Source organism: Bidens hawaiensis, unplaced genomic scaffold (genome assembly GCF_021521415.1).
Source record: "Bidens hawaiensis isolate Kalapana, Puna unplaced genomic scaffold, B.hawaiensis_p1.1 tig00010382_1, whole genome shotgun sequence".
In the NCBI taxonomy this organism is placed as follows: Eukaryota; Viridiplantae; Streptophyta; class Magnoliopsida; order Asterales; family Asteraceae; genus Bidens; species Bidens hawaiensis.
The window spans coordinates 280,317-299,873 of NW_027491787.1; the positions used below are offsets into that span (position 1 = coordinate 280,317).

Here is a 19,557-nt window from a genome sequence, read left to right on the forward strand (position 1 = left end):
CAAAAACCCTGATGGGTCGGGTATTATCGTCCCAATTATTTTAGGTTTTGGGATTTTCCGTCAAGTTCGGGTTCTGTCATCACTGCTTTTAAGGATGTACATGGTTTTATTCAAACATTTTTGACACAAGTTATAGGTTGAATTACTCACTATATAGGATTTTTGGTTGGGGTGCAAATGAGCCGAGTTACTTGAGATCACGTCGGTGAAAAGCTCGAAACGAGCAGAGTTGCCCGAGCCTCAAATAAAGCTCGTTTTAGTTATCGGGCTACCTTGGATGGGGAGCTCGTTTAGACTAGTCAAGCATTAACGAGTCTGGTGTTTTTTTATGGTTTTACCTTTTCTGGACTTCTATGTATTTGTTTCACACTACACAATTGAGCTAGAGCCGAGCTTGACTCGTTTCAGGTACTACACAAGCTCGAGTCGAGTTTAGGCTCGTTTAAGGATTTTATTGTAAAAAATAATTAAAAAAAAACGTATATAAATTGATTAACCAGTAATAAACAAGTTGATCCCGAGCTTGAAAATCTACTCACAAACTGAACTTGAACTTTAGGAAAAGAGGTTGAAACGAGTCAAGCTCAAGCCTATTCAAGCTCAAGCTTGACTTGGCTTTACCGGTTTGTATCCAACTAATTAAAGGACATTTTTTTATTCACTAGTGTGCAATATAGAAGTTTTAGAAACATAAAATGATCTATATTGTATTACCAAGAGAGGTACAATGTTACACTATATATAAACAAACAACCGGTACCTAAAGCTCAATGGGTTAACACCTAAACCTATCACATCTATACTAGCTACACTCTTATCACACAAACTAAGGATGTGACACCATGTGAAGCTTGGAGCATAATGGTACTCGTTCATATGTAAGAAAAGACTAGTTCGCATTTGTCGGCATGAGCTAAACTTGAGCTCCTTCCAACCCATTACCATACAAGACGTAACATAAATTTATCTTTATATGCAAGTGTGCGAATGAAATACCAGATTAACTAACATACGAGTATATAACTGCTCCAACACGGTGCTTAGATTGTGGTCATCCACTCTTCAAGATCCTGACCAATCGTCTCCATTTTCTTCAAATCATCTAATTGTTTTTTATACGATAATCGATATCACATAAGCATAAAAAAGAGCTAGAATCTATACTTAACCCAGTAATATGAGCTATGCTATTTCTTTTGAACGACGAATTTCTGTTATTTGGAAAACTTGAACTCAAGATCTCCAACCATTTTATATTGTAAAGGCTTAGCCTTTGTCAGCGAGCCACCGACTCGCCAACCCAACTAGTTAGTGATATGAGTTATAAAACCACTATTTGGCACAATCTTTCTAGAGTATCCAATTTGGTCCTTTCTAAATTGGAAAGGAGGTAGGTACCAATGTACCATATCATATTCGAATCTTGTATAGTTACAATGGATCATTTATAGTATTTAAATCATAGAGGTATTTGATGTCACGTGAGTACTTAAAGAGTTTGGGACCACTAAATTTATTTTGTGTGAAACACGAAAAGACTCCTCATTATTTTTTCATAAAAGAACAAGTTCTTAAAAACTACCCAAGTTATTTTTTCATGTAAATTTAATTAAACCATAAATAAAACATCAAAATATAAGAACTTGACTACAAAAATAGGCCATTCGAGCTCCGTATTTTTCAGAAAGACATTTTATACGGTCGCTGCCATCGAAGTAAAAAAATATTGTGTGTGAGAGAGAGAGGTTTTATGTAAATAAGTGTTTGCATACAAATTTACATCGCAAAGCCTCAACTCGTGAAAACATAAACCATCATGACATGTGGAGTTGTGGAAACCATAATGATATTTGTTATGACTTAAATACATTAGCATGTGATGAATCTAATCACAAAGTTTCGTTTAATAAAATTACACTAACGTTATAAATGAATACATAAATGTTCAAGTAGGGTCGAGAATTCAATATGTAGTCGACCAAACTAATCTTGTTAATTCGACGCAACACAGTCTTCAATTCTTCATACATCAATCGTGACTAAAAAACATAAAGCGTGTCAATCTGACAACCAATCATAAAAGAACAAGTTCTTGAAAACTACCCAAGTTATTTTTTCATATAAATTTAATTAAACAAGAAATAAAACATCAAAATATAAGAACATGATTACAAGAATAGACCCTTCGAGCTCCGTATTTTTCAGAAAGAGATTTAGCACACACACACTAGTTGTCATCAAAGTCATATAATATTTTGTGTGAGAGAGGTGTTGTGTAAATACGTATTTGCATACAAATTTACATCGCAAAGCCTCAACTCGTGAAAATATAAACGATGTTTGTTAATGATTTAAATACATTAACATGTGATGAATCCGATCACAAAGTTTCGTTTAATAAAATTACACTGATTAAAACACTCGTATTTCAAAATTATATGTTTAAAATGGAAATACAGGCCAACATGAGTCGGAGGACCAGTTTTGTAATTCTATCGTTTTAGTTCTTGCATTTTTATTTACCAAAGAATTAATTTTTTAATGTGATAATAAATATATTAAAAACCATTAAAGTTAGTATTTGACTTTCAAAACCGTTGTTTACTTGCTTCTGAATTCAACCTGAGTAGTTGCGGTATTTCAAGAAAGACTAAATTTATTTATTTATTTATTTTATTATTATATGATATTTCTTCCACACGTTGTTACGAACTATAAAACCATGCACTATTAAAAAAATATTATTATTAGAACTTTATTTGTTTACTTTATTTTTCTAAATTTGCAGCGGAAAGTATATACCATATAGTCCTAAATAAGTAAATAAGTACCGGTCTTTATCTGAAAATCAAATTCAATTTGACCCATTACACACCGTCCATTATGTCCGGTCAGATCATCACAATCGTAGCCAAATAACACCAACTAACATCATGGCGCAGCAATTGCATTTCACATTTTCATTTTCTAATAGTTACTCAAGATCTGGTAGACACGACATGCCTCAAAAGACAATATAAAAGATTGGCAATACTAGGTAAAAATGTTATAACGTACAACCTTGTTATTTAGCAGACATATAACTATTATCACGGGTTAACATTTGACAACCTTGTTATTTACCTATTATTTATCCGACATAGTATTTATTGGAAGATTTTGTTAGTCCGGTTTTTTTAGCATTAAAACTTTAGTTAAAAAATATATAATAAGTACTAGTACTAGAATAACGAGTGCAAAAATAATAATATGATGGTTATAACTTGAAAATGATTGGTTTAATATTATATTTAATTTATAGAATTTATTTTTGTTTCTAGAAAGGCGTATGATAAGTACAACAAGCGCATGTTAACATAACATTTTCATAAAATAATATTAATATAAAGATAAAGGTCCTACCAGGAGTCGAACCCAGGTAGCTGGATTCAAAATCCAGAGTGCTAACCAGTACACCATAGAACCAGATGTGTTTATTACTCTATACAAATTGTATATTATCATATAAAACTTTATTATTATTTAATATCGAGAGTTTTGTGAGATATTGCACATATATGAAATATCTTTCTAAGGATTCTTGGACTATATAATAAAATAATTTTTTTAAGTCTTAGTGAACTTAATTATAATAATTATTAAATTCTGTTTAAATACATTTTTAATATTTAGTAACTTTTCAAAGATGTATACAATGCTTAGTTAAGTTATTCAAGAGAATTAGATTATGGATGTTGATTCATCTTGATAGTAGTGTTTGAGTTCAAGTTTTTAAGTGGCCATTTTATTACATTAATAGTAAAACTTTATAATCATATTTAATATAATAGTTATTTATAAACTTAAATAAATAACATAAAAGTATACAAGTCCATTTGTGAACGCTATCTATAGATATAATAATAGATCTACTATGCATGGCCAGTTGGACTCGACTAAGTAGCTTCACAATCACAGCCTCAGGTTTGATTAGCCTTTATACAAATAACAAGTAAATAAAACGAATATGATAACATAGCTGCAACAATTCTTAGCCTTCAACGGCTCGTTAATAATATGCGTGGCGATAATCGTTTTCAGAAAGTGTTGGCTAGTAGCTTATATATCCGATTCCACGAATATCTGCAGTTATTCAAAGGAGTGTTTAGAATAGTGTTTAAGGTTTGAAAGGCTGAAAAATAATGTTATTAACATATTTCTAAAGAGCATAAAACTGACTTCTAGATCGGGTAACGGTTCATAAGTTTTTTTCTCCATCGCATCAAACACTGTTATGCCAATTATTTTCTGTACTCCAAGTTTTGAAGATATCAAATTCTGAAAAAAAAAAAAAGAAAAAGAAAAAAAAGACAGAAATATCATAATTCACACAAATGTTTTAATATTTTTTTATAGTTACTGGAATGTATAATTAGGGCCCACGGGCTTATTGGGTTAGCCCATGTGCCTTAATTTAATTATACATTCCAGTAGTAGTAGCAGCAGTAAGATTAATAATAATAATAATAATAATAATAATAATATTTACCAGTTGAAACTCCAAGGATGCAAATGCCTCTACCTCAGGTAAATCCTGCAAACATTAGTTAAAACATGATTATCATAATTTAATTTTAAAAAAAAATTCAAAAAAAAGAGCATACTATATTGAACACTTATTAACAAACTTACCATCCTTTGAAGTCCACTAATCACAACAGCCTTTTCCTCTTTTAAATCATTAGATAACCAAACTCGAAACGGGCCGAGCTTCTTTCCTGTCAAGTTTGTGAGGCTCAAGTGCACCTATGAACGCGTTACATCATTTACATGTGTGCGCATATTGATCCATATAACTTACAAAAATACCACTTACCAGAAAAGGTTTTTCTAAGATAATAACAGATGGCACTTTCACTGCTATCAAATCAATCTCTTTTCGCGTGACCGCCTACACAAATGAAAAAAATATTAATCCTGTGATACTGAAACCTTAAATACTATATTCCAATAAATATATTTAATAAAAAAAGATGGTTGAGTTACATTGCCAGTTATTTGTTGTGTCTGCAGGCGACCGGGCTCGCCTAAATTCGTACGCCATGTTATCTGAAGCTTACCGAGAACATTACTCGCCTCGGATTTTGTAGGTGGAGGTGACATTTGCAATGCATAAAGATAGTTGTAAATTCCTCCTCCTGATCTTATAAAAATAGGTGGTTTGAATATTTCTCTGTTACACACAACAATAATAATATTATTGTAGCTTCAGATAATAATATTATTGTAGCTTCAGATAATTGTTGCTCGCTTACCCATTATCCAGATGTAGCATGGTTTGTGTTAAATGTTAATAAAATTGAATTATGTTAATAAAAAAATAATAAATAATAATATTAGGGAAAATGACAAAAATGTCCATTGTCCATGCATATCCCACCGGCTCCATTATGTCCAGCTCAAAACCAACCGTACCACCCTTTTTTTATAACCCAATGATCGAAGTGACACTTGTCAAGAATGTTTCTGTCGGCGCCTCGTTTTCCGCCCAACAAATATGTTCCAGGCGACGCCTGGTTTTATCAAATCTAAGTGCCAGGTGGATTTTTCTAGGCGTCGCCTGGTTTTGTTTTTTAGAAAAATTGATTGTTTTATTAAGGTAACTCTTTAATAAGATCCTTCGAGAAACCGTGTTGTTTTACATGTTTAAGACGACTACCTAGTGGTACATACGGTGACTTCAAATACTTTGATAAATTTCGTGCCTTTTTATGCCCAGCCCCGCCTCTGGACAAGTCCATACATTTGACATTTAAATATCAAAATATAAAATATAAATAAAAAAATCAAAATTTAAAAAACCAGGCGGCGCCTAGATTAAATCTGATAGCCGCGTGGATTTTACCCGTCGCCAAAAAAAATCCACCGGCGCCTCGATTTAAAAAAAACAGGCGCCACCTGGAACATTTTGGGCGTCGCCTTGACAGGTGTCGCTCGATCATTGGGTTAGAATAAGAAAAAGGCGGCCCGGTTGGTTTAGGCTTGACATAATGGAGCCAGTGGGATTTGTATGGACATTTTTGCCATTTTTCCATAATATTATGCATTAGTGTAATGTCATTTTAAACTGTTCAAAGCTAAAAGTTTTATACAAGTAATATGTTTAACACGTTACCTAGTAGAACTACCCTTTTGTGAATCATGGACATCGGCTTTAAGTATCGTTGCACTCCACCGTGGAGCTGGCTCGAATTCAACTTGGTCCATGAACAGGTTTGATTTTGTATTGTTTTCTAGGCAAGTTTCCAGAAAAGTAGTTTCCTGAGATGTATCATACAATAATATACAATCACAAAACGATAGATATCGCGTTAAAACGTATACTTGTGTGTTTAATCAGTTGTAACCCACCTTCACAACGCGAACCTGCACAAAAAAAAACATATATGATCAATATGTTTGTAATCGTAAACATATGCAACACATTTTTTGCTGGATTCGGTGGTTTTACATTAAAAAAAAGTTGTTTTAGGTGGCTGACTAAATTTGAAGTGCTTTTAGGTAATTTGCTATCTCTGATAGCGGATTATGACGACACATAAGCTAACTTTCCAAGTTGCAGTCCATGTCATGGTCCAAAAATGGTGGTTTGAGTAATCCGCTATTGAGATAGCGGATTCCACATGTCACAATTGCATGGCATGGATTGCCACTTGGAAAGTTAGCTGACGTGTCGTCATAATCCGCTATCTGAGATAGCAAATTACCTAAAAGCACTTAAAGTTTAGTCAACCACCTAAAATCATTTTTTTTTTGTAAAACCACCTAATCCAGCAAAAAAAAATTATTACATTGTTAAATATGATAACGAATATAAGGTATACGCGATGCCTTATAAACAAACAACTTAACAAAAGTGGTACCTTTGTCCTAACAGAAAGCGGATTCGAAACCATGAACTTGAAATACTGTGGAAGATACTTGCGTTCGGCATCAGAGTCATAGTACAAAGCAGTACAGACAAGTCTGAATAACAAACAAACGTACCCAGTAAAATCTCACTGTATAAATAAATATGAAATTATTATTAAAGTTGTAATATCGTATATGGCGTACGTGTGTGCACCGAGTTCCTTCACATCATGTTCGACGATGAAGTCATAGCGTCCGCCCGCTCTTATGCTTTCAACAGGTGATTTTGATGTATCTAAAAGCATTATTCTTTGTCTTTCTGTTTGTATTTCAGACTGCAATTAATTTCATTAATTACTTGTTTAAGTACATGTTTTTATTCTTAAAGCAAAGGATTTAAATAGATTTAATCAAATAGTAAGTATCACCTTGATTATTATATCTCTTGCATCAAAATTTGAGCTGTTGTTGATGCTTATATAACTACAAAATGTCTCACCAAGATATATTGCCCTACACAACATATAACACACATAACTTGTATCGAAATTCGAGTAATGCGTGTGGAGCTGTTAACAAACTGAACGTTCGGCGAACTGTTTGTGAACTGGTCCATGGGAAGTTTGTTTATGTTCGTTCGTTTAATAAATGAAAACGAACAAGAAATTTCGTTTGCTTTACTAAATGAACGAACATGAAGATGAACATGGGTCGTGTTCGTCTAGTTGTGTTCGTGAACTTTGATAATGTGTCCTTTTACACTCGCTACAATCCGGTTATGTAGATAATAGATTTAAGCAAAACTAATAACTATAAAACAAAAATATATGAGTTTTATGTGATTTAAGTTATATTCAAACTAACATATGAATGTGAATGTTAAAATTAAAACACTAACACAAACTTGGTATCCGAGGATAAACAAACATATATGAACAAACGTAAATGAGCACAAGCAAACATAAACAAACGCACTTAAATGAACACAAACGAACATATATAAAACATTAAGTAGCTGATACTTGATTCATCCAAAGTTTCATCCAACAATGAACGTAAACGTTCACGAACATAAATGAATGAATGAAACATGGTGTGTTCATGTCCATACATTTAATTAAGTGAACACAAACTTTTTTGTTCATGTGCATTCGCTTATTAAAGGTATATTGGTTTTTATTAGTCCCAACTATCGCCTTTTGGTTGATGTCGGTCCCAACTAACGAATTGGCTGCTGACGGTCCCAACTTTTAACCTATTCGTTCCCATCGGTCCGCGACTAACAGAATACTAACGCCGTTAGTTGCAGGTCGCCGGAAAAACGTTTTTGGCCGAAAAACTCACATTTTTTTCAGAAAACTCGACATTTTTGTCCAAACATCTTTGTAACTTTGTATCGCACATTTAGGAACCTTTTTCAAGTAAAAACCCCCCAATTATTAAGGTCATCGGAACCCTAGAACCATCGTTGGAAACAGTTGGTGATGCTCAAGTGGTGGTGTTTGATTGGTGGTGGTGGCGGTGTTCGGGTGGTGTATTCTGGAAAAAAAAATGTGACTTTTCCGACCAAAAATGTTTTTCCGGCGACCTGCATTAAACGGTGTTAGGATTTCGTTAGTTGCAGACCGTTGGGAACAAATGCGTTAAATTTGGGACCGTCATGAGCCAATTCGTGAGTTGGGACCGACAACGACCAAAAGGAGATAGTTGGGACTAATAAAAACCAGTATACCTTTATTAAATGAATGAACATGAACAAACTTCCGCTTGCATGTCTGATAAAAGCTTAACGGATGAACACGAACAACAAGAAGACCCTAAATAGCTAAACGCATGCATGTTCATAAATCATATATATATATTAATCTAACCCAAATGACTGAGGAAGCACAAGGAGCCCAGGCACACCCATGGCATCAGACTCATCTCCAAGAACAAAGCGATTACGATACGTAAGATCATTAGCCAACGAATCACCAGAACCGGAATGATCCTGATCAAGAAGGTGGCGACGGGCAGCCGAGGGGCTGTCGAACAGATCCTCGCCCACAACGAGATCGCATGGGTCGAATTGGAGTGGAGTTTTGACGTGAAACGTTGGACGACATAGCCGCATAACCCGGAAAGCCAAGGAATGCAATGACTGTGTGTTGCTCATGGTGAAGATGATGAAGGTTTGGATGAGAGTGGAAGAAGATGGGAAATATAGGGGGTGAAGTTGTGTGGTTTAATAGTATAGGTATTGTTTTGTAAATTAATATTGTGTTTTGGACAAATATATGTATAAAGGTATTTGTTGTGAATAAAGATATATGGCTTGATGAATCTATTCTTTCGGATCAATGAAATTGTCAAAGTTGAAATTATTGAGCAAAAAGTGAACATATAATGTGTCACATTAGAATATTAGATATTAATTATAGGCGACATATGAGACTATACGTATCGCGTTTAAGTTATTTAGAACACAGTACTGTCATGCCTATCAATCTCTTAAAATATATCATGGCACGTGTGACTTATCAGAAGTTTTATATATCATTTTGTTTGTATATAATTTCTCGCATCTCATATGAGCTTGTATAAACAATTTCTTTTGTATTGCCGCGTATAGCATTTCTCTATATCATACAAGTTGTATAAGGTTATACGGGTCATATAATATATTAATATGTGAAAAGTATTATGTGAATATAACTTATAATAGATATTATAGGCGACCTATGAGACTATAACGCAATATGGTCATGTTTATCTCTTAAAATATATCATACATGTATTAAATATTGCATATATCATTTTGTTTGTATACTATTTCTCGCATCTTATATGGGCTCGTATAAAAATCTTTTTTTTTTGTATGGATCCGTATAACATGTCTCTATATCATACGAGTTGTATAAGGTTATACAGGTCATATTATATATATGTGAAAAATATTATATGAGTCGTATAACCTATAATAAATATTACAGGAGACATACGAGACTACATGTACCGTTTTAACTTCTTCAGAATGCACTATTTCCATGTCTAACTCTTAAAGTATATCATACACATTAAAATTTTCATGTATCATGTTGTATAACATTTCTCGCATCTCATAAAGGCTCATATAAATTTTATGTTATTTTTATATGGACACGTATAACACACTAACAATTCTCTATATCACATGAGTCATATAAAATTATACGGGTCATATGATATATGAAAAATATTATGTAAGCCATAAACTATCAATATTATAATATAATATTATAATATGTATATAGTATGGTAGTGGTGTTCATATAGTTTAGGACTTTTATCCTCTTGGAAAATTAGTTAGTCTAATTAAGTTAAAGAATTAAAACAAAAATAATACATAAAATCTTGAAATAAATTAATAAAACAAAAGCTGATATCAACGTATAAAAAAATTAAAATAATAAGCATTTTAAACATAAAATAAGTTTTTAAAATCGGAAAACAAAAAGGAAATCGAATGACGTAGCCCCTTACGTCTAATATAATGCAAACTAAACCTATTAGATGGTTGGTTTCGTTCTACTTTCCAAAACAATGCGTATTGAAAGCGTCAGGTCATTAGTGAAAAAGAAAGATTGTGATGGTCGTCTTCGTACTCTATATTGATTATAAATTTAATGTTGTATGATATGTGTGAACATAGCAACATAAGACTTGGCACTTTGTAGACGAAGCTATAAGCAAGATTGTGACATGGTTCACATGAACATGATGATCAAAGACAAATATTATAAAGTATGAACCACACGTTAAATTCTAATTTCTAGACCACATCAAACGTGTAGGTTTACACATTTGGAAGTAGTAGATTGGGATATTGTTATGATATTTTGTCACCATTCATTGATTATAAACAAAATAAATATTGTTTATATTATAAATGATATTATATTTCTTCTCTTTTGTTTACATTTGATGAATTGTGGTCTTCATTGTTTTCATAAACGATGGATTTATAATTTTATATCATAAAAAATCAACCTAAGTTGGTTAATTTGTATTAACAGCCCGTCTTCAAGAATTGTGAAAAATTTTGAGTCGAAGGCGAAAAATTTTGGACCTTAAATTAGTTGAGTAATTGGGTTAAAACATTAAGAATACATATTTTTTGTTTAAAAAAATATATATTTTTAAAGAAAAGAAATCCGGGTCATTCAGGGTGTCGGGCTACGGTCAGTCGACCCAAAAATTGTATACATGATGATTATGATAATACCTGACGTTCGTTATGGATTTCTTAGATACATGTTTTTTTAAAACAAGTTGGAGGGGTTGAACCGGTGAACCAGACCTTATCGGACCAGAGTCCAAAACATTTTCATTATTTATTTTAAATTTTAATCTTTTAAAATTTCTTGACCATTTCTACTTAATCTTACAATTCTTTATGTTTATTCTATTTTTTATGCTTTATTATTATAAAACCAGACTGAATGATAAATAACTCTTATCTTTTATTTAAATGATATGATACTTAATTTTTTAATTATTAATGACTTCATCTGGTTTTTGTGATTAGATTAAAAGCGTCAATATTTGAATCTCCATGTTCATATTTATAATTTAATTAAATATTATATTTCTATAAGTTTTGTTTAACTTAAGGACATGTGTAATTAGACGCTATAAGAGCGTATGGGTATATAAAGTTCATACAGTTTACACCATCCTCTAGAGCATTATGGAGTGTGATAAGAACATGAGCATTTTACAATAAAGTTTATATTTAAAGTAGTAAAGATTGAAGTGGCATTAATAATTTAATATGATATAATTTTTGTAAAAGATATATCCAAGCAAGAAAATAGGAACTTTGAAAGTTAGTGTAAGTTCAGTTAAATTAGTTTAGTCTAACCAAAGTGGAATAAAGGGGTTCTTCAAATTTAAAAAGTACGATGACCTAACACACAAAAAAATCGTTATTCAAAAATAAAAGAAACTTGAAACGCAGTTTCAGAAGGAAAATTCCCTGGCATATCTTATAGTGGATCTCTAAGTTTAAAGAATCATAGTCTATAATATACTTGGGCATAAAACTTTATTTTTATTCTGACCCGGAACCAGACCCGCACTATCTGACTCGCGGGTAAAAACCAGGTTCCATTTTCACAGAGAAATCGTATTCAGACCCAAAACCAAACTGGAACCACCGAAACTGCTTCTATCTCTACCCTAAGCAGTTAATACGGAAAAATATCAGATATCGGTCGAGGACCAATATTTGATATATCGGTTATCACGGTGAGATATCGGTAATTATGATATCATGCAAAATTTATATATAGCACTTTAACACTAATAATTCAATATACTCTCCTGCTATTAAAAAATTATCCGTTTGTAACTTGCAAAACAGTAACAATTGTAGGAAGTAAGAATTGATTAAGACTCAAAAAACCAATATTAAACACTAAATGTTGAAAATTATGACTAACATTGATATCGGTAATATCGCCGATATTATCTGTACTGGTATTCTGACAGATATTTCATATGAGGACCGATAACCGAGATACCACTGAGATTGACTACATAGCCTCTACCTAAACCCAACCGACCAAAAATCGAAAAAAATACCTGACTATACTCAAAAACCAGTTCCTGCCCGACCCGATTCATATCATAATTAGAAAGGAAATGATAGGGGCAAAAGACTAAAGCGTGTCACCGTATGACCGTTTCCCTCACACGTTACAATCATTCAACTAAACTCAAAACTTTTAACTTAAAATTATACATTGGAGCATGCATTCATTCATTCACCCATATTATTAATTAATTTTATTATTATTATCAATTCAATCCAATTGTTTCAATATCAATCTGAAGAAACACCAGTCGAACCCCGACCGATTACTGGTAACCTAGGGGTTGGAGAGCTGTTTCCCACGAGGGGTTAGACCCTTGGAAGATGGTTCTTCTGATAACCTGCAAAACAGACACCGTGAGCTCGTCACTGAGAAGGGGGGGGTTCCTCCTTGTGACCACCCTCCGGCGTGAGAATCAGACTAGATTGCTCTTTAAATATAAAAGTATATTAAGAGATTGCTAGAGCAGATATCAGGTATATATGATGATAATATGATAAGATGAGATGGTCATACCATTTGGGGTATTTATAGCCGAAGGTAGGTTTCCAGGGGGTTTAGCCGGCCCAACACGCTACCAACTGTAACCTATGCACGTGCCCTGCCTGTGAGTGGTGGATAGGTAGCGGCTGACACAGAGCAGGCGTGTCGTGCACTCTTCCTCTTCTGCCAACAACAGGCTAGGCACGTGGTATGGCAGGAGTTGGTGGGTAGGCGGCGGCTATTGGTCACAGTGCTGTGGCGTGCTGTCTGCCATGCTGCTGTCAGTGAGCTGTCGCATTCTTGGTCAGATCTTTTGTCTGTACCTCGTCAGGTATCACACAAAAGATCCTCCATCATACGGACTGGCTCATTTAGGCGGGAGTTTTCCCCCTCCCGCCTTTGCTCATTCCTTCAGGTGACACTGGGGAGAGTTAAGTGCCTAGTGCGTGTAGCCATGCTGCGCGGGTGACCTTCACTCATGGCTTGTATCCGAGGCTGCGGGAACAGGCGGAGTCCTTCACCATGGGAGGCATTTCCTGCGGGACCAGCTTGCATACTGCGCGTAAGGACGTCACTTCTCTGAGCATGGTTGGTCCTGCGGATCCAGTTGGTCTCTGCGCAGACGTCCCTGTTTGAGGTGAGTCTTGCGGGTCCAACTGGGCTCTGCTGGGACCTACCTCTTCAAGTCCCCCCAGTCCAATGTTCTTCTCATGCGTGTTTAATAAAGTGAGGTGAACTTTTGGACTTAAAAGGGGTTTTGAAAAGGGTTTTGTAAGGTTTTCCATGGGAAGTCCTTGTCACTTGCAGAAATGCCCGAGTTTCCTGCTTGGTCTTTGGGTATGATGCGGGTAGGTCTGTAACCTCCTCGCAAGTCAGGAGCATTGAGTCCCAGTTGTGTGGATTCTCCATGAGGTTTTGGTAGTTTTAAACATAGTGATCAATTATGTTTAAACCACCAATTCCATCCTGGAGCTTTAAACAACGTAGTTCTCGACGTTCCCGCTATGCGGGGATGTTATTTCCTTTTCCGCAAGCATTGCCCAGAAGATCCTTCTTGGTTTCAATTCCCAGCGGAGCGCTAGGTATGTGAAGGGTTTTGCCTTAACACTGTACCTGCGCTCGTCTTACGGTTACTTTACTTCCAAGGTATTCCTGGCGTCAATTCCCTGCGGGTGCTAGGTATGTGAAGGGTTTTGCCTTTACACTGTACCCGCACCTGTCTTATAGTTACTTGGTTGCCGAGGTACTTGGCTTCAATTCCCTGCGGGTGCTAGGTATGTGAAGGGTTTTGCCTTAACACTGTACCCGCATCCGTCTTATGGTTACTTGTTCGCCAAGGTTTTCTTGGCTTCAATTCCCTGCGGGTGCTAGGTATGTGAAGGGTTTTGCCTTTACACTGTACCCGCATCCGTCTTATGGTTACTTGTTCGCCAAGGTTTTCTTGGCTTCAATTCCCTGCGGGTGCTAGGTATGTGAAGGGTTTTGCCTTAACACTATACCTGCGCCACCGGCAGCGACGGCCGGACCATCAGGTACGCGCCGGGCTTCCCGCTGATCTATGCCACCTTCCCGTCTGCCTGACCTGTTGGATGGATTTCCTTTAGGTTCAGGTGATGGGTTTGGCGGCTATCGGCCTGTTATTGACCCTACAGGTACGTAGGGTTCTTTTTCCTTTGTATATTTTTGTCATCTTTTCCTAACTGCCTTTGTTTCTTTTGCAGTGTCGGATTCCAATGAAGTGTATGTTCCAAGATGGAACATACGCCGAGGAACAACCCTTCGCACCCCTGTGGAGTGCGTGGATTGGGCTCGCCACGCTGCTCCTCATGGTGCGTTGGGGGAAGCCATGGCTAGCTACCAGGAGGGTAGGCTAACCAATGAGCTTCGGGTTCTCCAGGCCCGGACGCAGCCCCGCGTCGAGCTGCTTTGTCGTGAAAGACAAGTTAAAAGCAGCTCGCGCCAAAGATGTATCTGAAGCGCGGGCTCTTCGGGAGGAGAACCGGCAGTTGGCCGCTGCCGCAGCCGAGAAGGAGAAGGCATTCAAGGCCCTCGAGGTTGAAGTCCAGGCGCGACTCGAGGCCCGCTCCAAGGCTGCCCAAGCTGTGAATGAACAGCTTCGGCTGGCCAAGGAGACTGCGCGAAACTCAACTGAGAGGGCTGCCAAGGCTGAAGCTGTTGCTGAGCCGCTTCGCGAAGAGAATGAGCAGCTTAAATGCAAATTAAAGGCTCTTCAGCATGCTCATGACGCCTTGGCAATGGAAGATGCCAAGAAGCTGCAGGAGATCCTTGACCAGAGGGGGGTGCTTGACCGCACTGAAAGGAAACTCAAAAGCGTCGAAGAGGCTGCCGCCAAGGAAGTTCAACTTGCCAACCTTGATAAGAGCGGAGCCGAACGTGCTTACAAAGAAAGTCAAGCTACCCTCCAATGGCTGCTTCGAGAAGCGTTGCCTCAGGTATCTTTAACTTTTTCTTTACGCTTTCTGCTCGTAATTAGAAAATGTTCTAACTTGTATTCTCTTGTAGGTTGTGCGTCGGGTCCTTTCGGAGACCTCTTATGACGATGCGATGAGCACAGCCCTCGACGCTTCTCATGAGGATGGGGAGAAGACTGGCTTCCTGCTTGGTCTAGGGTTTGCTGAGAGAGGTTTTCCGCCCTCCAACTTCCCTTTATTCAATGTTAATACTGAAGCTGCTTATGACCAAGCTGTGAACCAGTACGCTGCCTTCCCGCATCCAGTGGTGGAGAAGGTGAACGAAGCTGCTGCTGCTGATGATGGGCTAAACATCCTTAAGGCTTTCCTTGGGCAGCCGCGCTCTGACGGTGCTGGTCCAAGCGGAGGTGGCCCTGAAGCCTGATCCTGAAGATCCCTTCCCACTGCTAGGATAGACTTAGCTTTGTATAGATTTCTTTTAGGCGGGTAGTTACCCGGCCACTGTTGTAATATATCATTGAAATATACGATTGTTATTCCTTTCATTGGATTCTTTGCTTTATAAACTTATGACTTGCATACTTAGTTTAAAATAGCAATTTTCCAAGTGTTTAGAATAAGAACCTTCGAACGTGGTTGATAGTGGGTTAAAGTTTCGCTTCCTCCTTCGTGATTGTGCGGGTAGAACCGTCACTTGCACTTGGTAGGATGGCTAAACTTTAACTTTTATCTAACCTGCGTGTAGGTTTTTCTTACTTTTTGAGGATAAGTTAACCTTTGAACGTGGTTGATAATAGGTGTGAAGTTTTGCTTCCTCTTTCGTGATAGCGCGGGTAGAACCGTCACTTGCACTTGGTAGGATGGCAAAACTTTTACCCATACCTGACCTGCGTGTAGGTTTTTCTTACCTTTTTAAGAATTTTGTTTTGAACCGTTCGACGCGCGGCTGTCGATAGGTTAGTGTTCATCTTCCTTTCATGATTCGTGCGGATAGACCGGCACTTTCATTTAATGGAATAATTGAACTCCTTCAACTGACCTGCGTGAAGGTTTGCCACGTTATTGGGTTCGTGCGGGTAAGACCGTCTTCCCATGCAACGACTTCACGTAATGTGAATGCCGTCACCAGTGTTGGATAGTTTTAACCGTTCGACGCGCGGTTGTTGATAGGTTAGTGTTCATCTTCCTTTCATGATTCGTGCGGATAGACCGGCACTTTCATTTAATGGAATAATTGAACTCCTTCAACTGACCTGCGTGAAGGTTTGCCTGTTGAGGATAAGTTAACCTTTGAACGTGGCTGATAATAGGTGTGAAGTTTTGCTTCCTCTTTCGTGATTGTGCGGGTAGACCCGTCACTTGCACTTAGTAGGATGGCATAACTTTACCCATATCTGACCTGCGTATAGGTTTACCTTTTCCTCTTAAGAACTTTGAACTGTCCCACGCGCGGTTGTTGATAGGTTGGTGCAGTTCCCTCGAATGATTCATGCGGATAGGCCAGCACTTTCATATGGTAACTTTTTTCTCCTTCAACTGACCTGCGTGAAGGTTTATCATGCTTTTTGGGTTCGTGCGGGTAGGACCGCCTTCCCATGCAATGACGTTTTTTGTAATTATGCGGTGAAAACCGGCATATTAGTGTGTACAAAAGTATAAATGTAAATCATCAGCTTCGACGTTTGAAAGAGAATCATTTCCATTAGAAGTGGCTCTTGGCCTTTTCTGTACAAATTGGAATTGATTACATGCAAACTGTGTAATTGAACTCCCTTCCATGTTGGGACAGGAGTGCCATCGAGCCGACACGCACCTGTTTCGGGATCTCGTTCTTTATGCAGCATGTAGTCTCCATATTGAAGCTGATTTTTTATTCATGTTTACCCCAGCCATGGTTCCACACGCACCTGCCTGCTTAGCTTTTATTTCGCCACGAGGTGTGCGAGCGTCCCATCTCTGACGAATGTTTCGACCATGTCTTTTACGTCTATGCATTCTTCAGTGTTGTGGCCTTTTGTTCTGTGATAGTCACAGTACTTGCTCCGATCAGCATCGTGACGATGTCGGATTACTGGAGGCTTTGGCCATGGGAGCTCTTCAGTAGCAAATATGTCAGTGACGCTTTTGGTAAGTGGCGTCCATCTGGAGTTCCGGTGCAGCTTTACATTATCCCTTTCACCCAATCGATGCTGTAAGCCGGATGAGGTGTCAAAGTTTACCCTTGACTGCCAAATGCCTTGCTTCCGTTTTTTGTTCAATCGGGCGGTGAGGATGTTGTCCTCTCTCGTCCTCTGGGTGTACAGGTTTGTGCTCTGCGGAAGGTCTCTACCCAGTTGCTTCTCCGTTTCCGCATAGCGTTTAGCTGCTGTCATGATGCCATCCCATGTGGATGGCATTCCATCTTTACCCGTTAGGGTGCGGATAAGCTCTGGGTCCTGCGCGCCCTGGATGAAGGCTGCGCGAACAAGATCCTCGCTGATATTGCCCAAACTTAACTTCTTTGAGTTGAAGCGAGTGATGAAGTTTGGTAGAGATTCATCTTCTTCCCGTATGCATTTGAGGATTGTCCATTGCTCCTCGGTATACTTTCGCTGCTGGCTGAAGTGTTGGCTAAACTTCTGCTGGAAGTCTGCCCAGTCGTAAATGTGGTTAACCGGTAAACGATCAAACCAAACCCTAGCAGCCCCCACCAGCGTCATTTGAAACATGTAACACCACGTGGGTTCCGTCCAGTTGCTGACGGTTGCCCCTGCTATGAACCTGTTCAAATGGTCGTCTGGGTCGGACATACCATCATAAGTGCCTATGTTGGGCATTTGTTTGGCACTTTTTGGGGCAATTGCTTCCGCAATGTCCCTTGCAAATTTGGACGTTCCCGCATTTGCAACGTTCGGTCTGTACGTTTTGGAGAAGTCTCGTGGACTTCCACCTGTGCTTTTTGGTTTGAAGGCTTGTCCAAAATGCCTTCTCGGTTGGGAATCCGTTTCCTTACGCTTCCCTTTTGCCCTATGGCGAGGGTTCGCGTCGGAGTCGGATTCCTCCGAGTCATTGTCCAAGTATTCTTCGAATTCGTCGGCCTGTTGGACGGAACGCAAGCGTTCGTCCAACTCAGCTTGGAATTCCTTTTGTCGTGCCTCCGCCCATGCCTTAACTTCCTCGAGAGTTTGGCGGGGGAGTCTTGTTCGTTTTTTAAACTGGGTATCGGTGAATCCCAGTGGGCGATTATTTACTGCACTTGCCCCAGCTTGGGTAACTGGGGTAGTGTTCGTAAAATTTACTTCACTTGCCCCGGCTTGGGTAACCGGGGTAGTGTTTGTAAAAACTGTGTTGCCGGTATTCCCTCCAGTAGCTGGGGTTGTGGTTACCGGAGTCTCTTTAACCATCTTTCTAGAAGTTTGAAAAAACTGGAGAAAAATGAAGTTCTAGCTTTATGCACGGATGGCGCCAATGAAGAAACACCAGTCGAACCCCGACCGATTACTGGTAACCTAGGGGTTGGAGAGCTGTTTCCCACGAGGGGTTAGACCCTTGGAAGATGGTTCTTCTGATAACCTGCAAAACAGACACCGTGAGCTCGTCACTGAGAAGGGGGGGGTTCCTCCTTGTGACCACCCTCCGGCGTGAGAATCAGACTAGATTGCTCTTTAAATATAAAAGTATATTAAGAGATTGCTAGAGCAGATATCAGGTATATATGATGATAATATGATAAGATGAGATGGTCATACCATTTGGGGTATTTATAGCCGAAGGTAGGTTTCCAGGGGGTTTAGCCGGCCCAACACGCTACCAACTGTAACCTATGCACGTGCCCTGCCTGTGAGTGGTGGATAGGTAGCGGCTGACACAGAGCAGGCGTGTCGTGCACTCTTCCTCTTCTGCCAACAACAGGCTAGGCACGTGGTATGGCAGGAGTTGGTGGGTAGGCGGCGGCTATTGGTCACAGTGCTGTGGCGTGCTGTCTGCCATGCTGCTGTCAGTGAGCTGTCGCATTCTTGGTCAGATCTTTTGTCTGTACCTCGTCAGGTATCACACAAAAGATCCTCCATCATACGGACTGGCTCATTTAGGCGGGAGTTTTCCCCCTCCCGCCTTTGCTCATTCCTTCAGGTGACACTGGGGAGAGTTAAGTG

General features: G+C 38.3%; 1 protein-coding gene across 1 annotated transcript; it reads right to left on the minus strand.

Moving 5' to 3' along the window:
• Nucleotides 1–4,098: 4,098 nt before the first annotated feature.
• On the minus strand, nt 4,099–9,191 carry LOC143534919 (uncharacterized). The gene is made up of 12 exons (XM_077029287.1): nt 8,763–9,191; nt 7,320–7,404; nt 7,096–7,226; nt 6,903–7,005; nt 6,391–6,405; nt 6,155–6,300; nt 5,026–5,212; nt 4,856–4,930; nt 4,672–4,785; nt 4,529–4,573; nt 4,219–4,317; nt 4,099–4,122 (listed from the first exon to the last, which is right to left on the minus strand). The coding sequence occupies exons 1-12, from the start codon at nt 9,047–9,049 to the stop codon at nt 4,099–4,101; spliced, it is 1,311 nt and encodes a 436-aa protein (XP_076885402.1). The 5' UTR covers nt 9,050–9,191.
• Nucleotides 9,192–19,557: the final 10,366 nt, after the last annotated feature.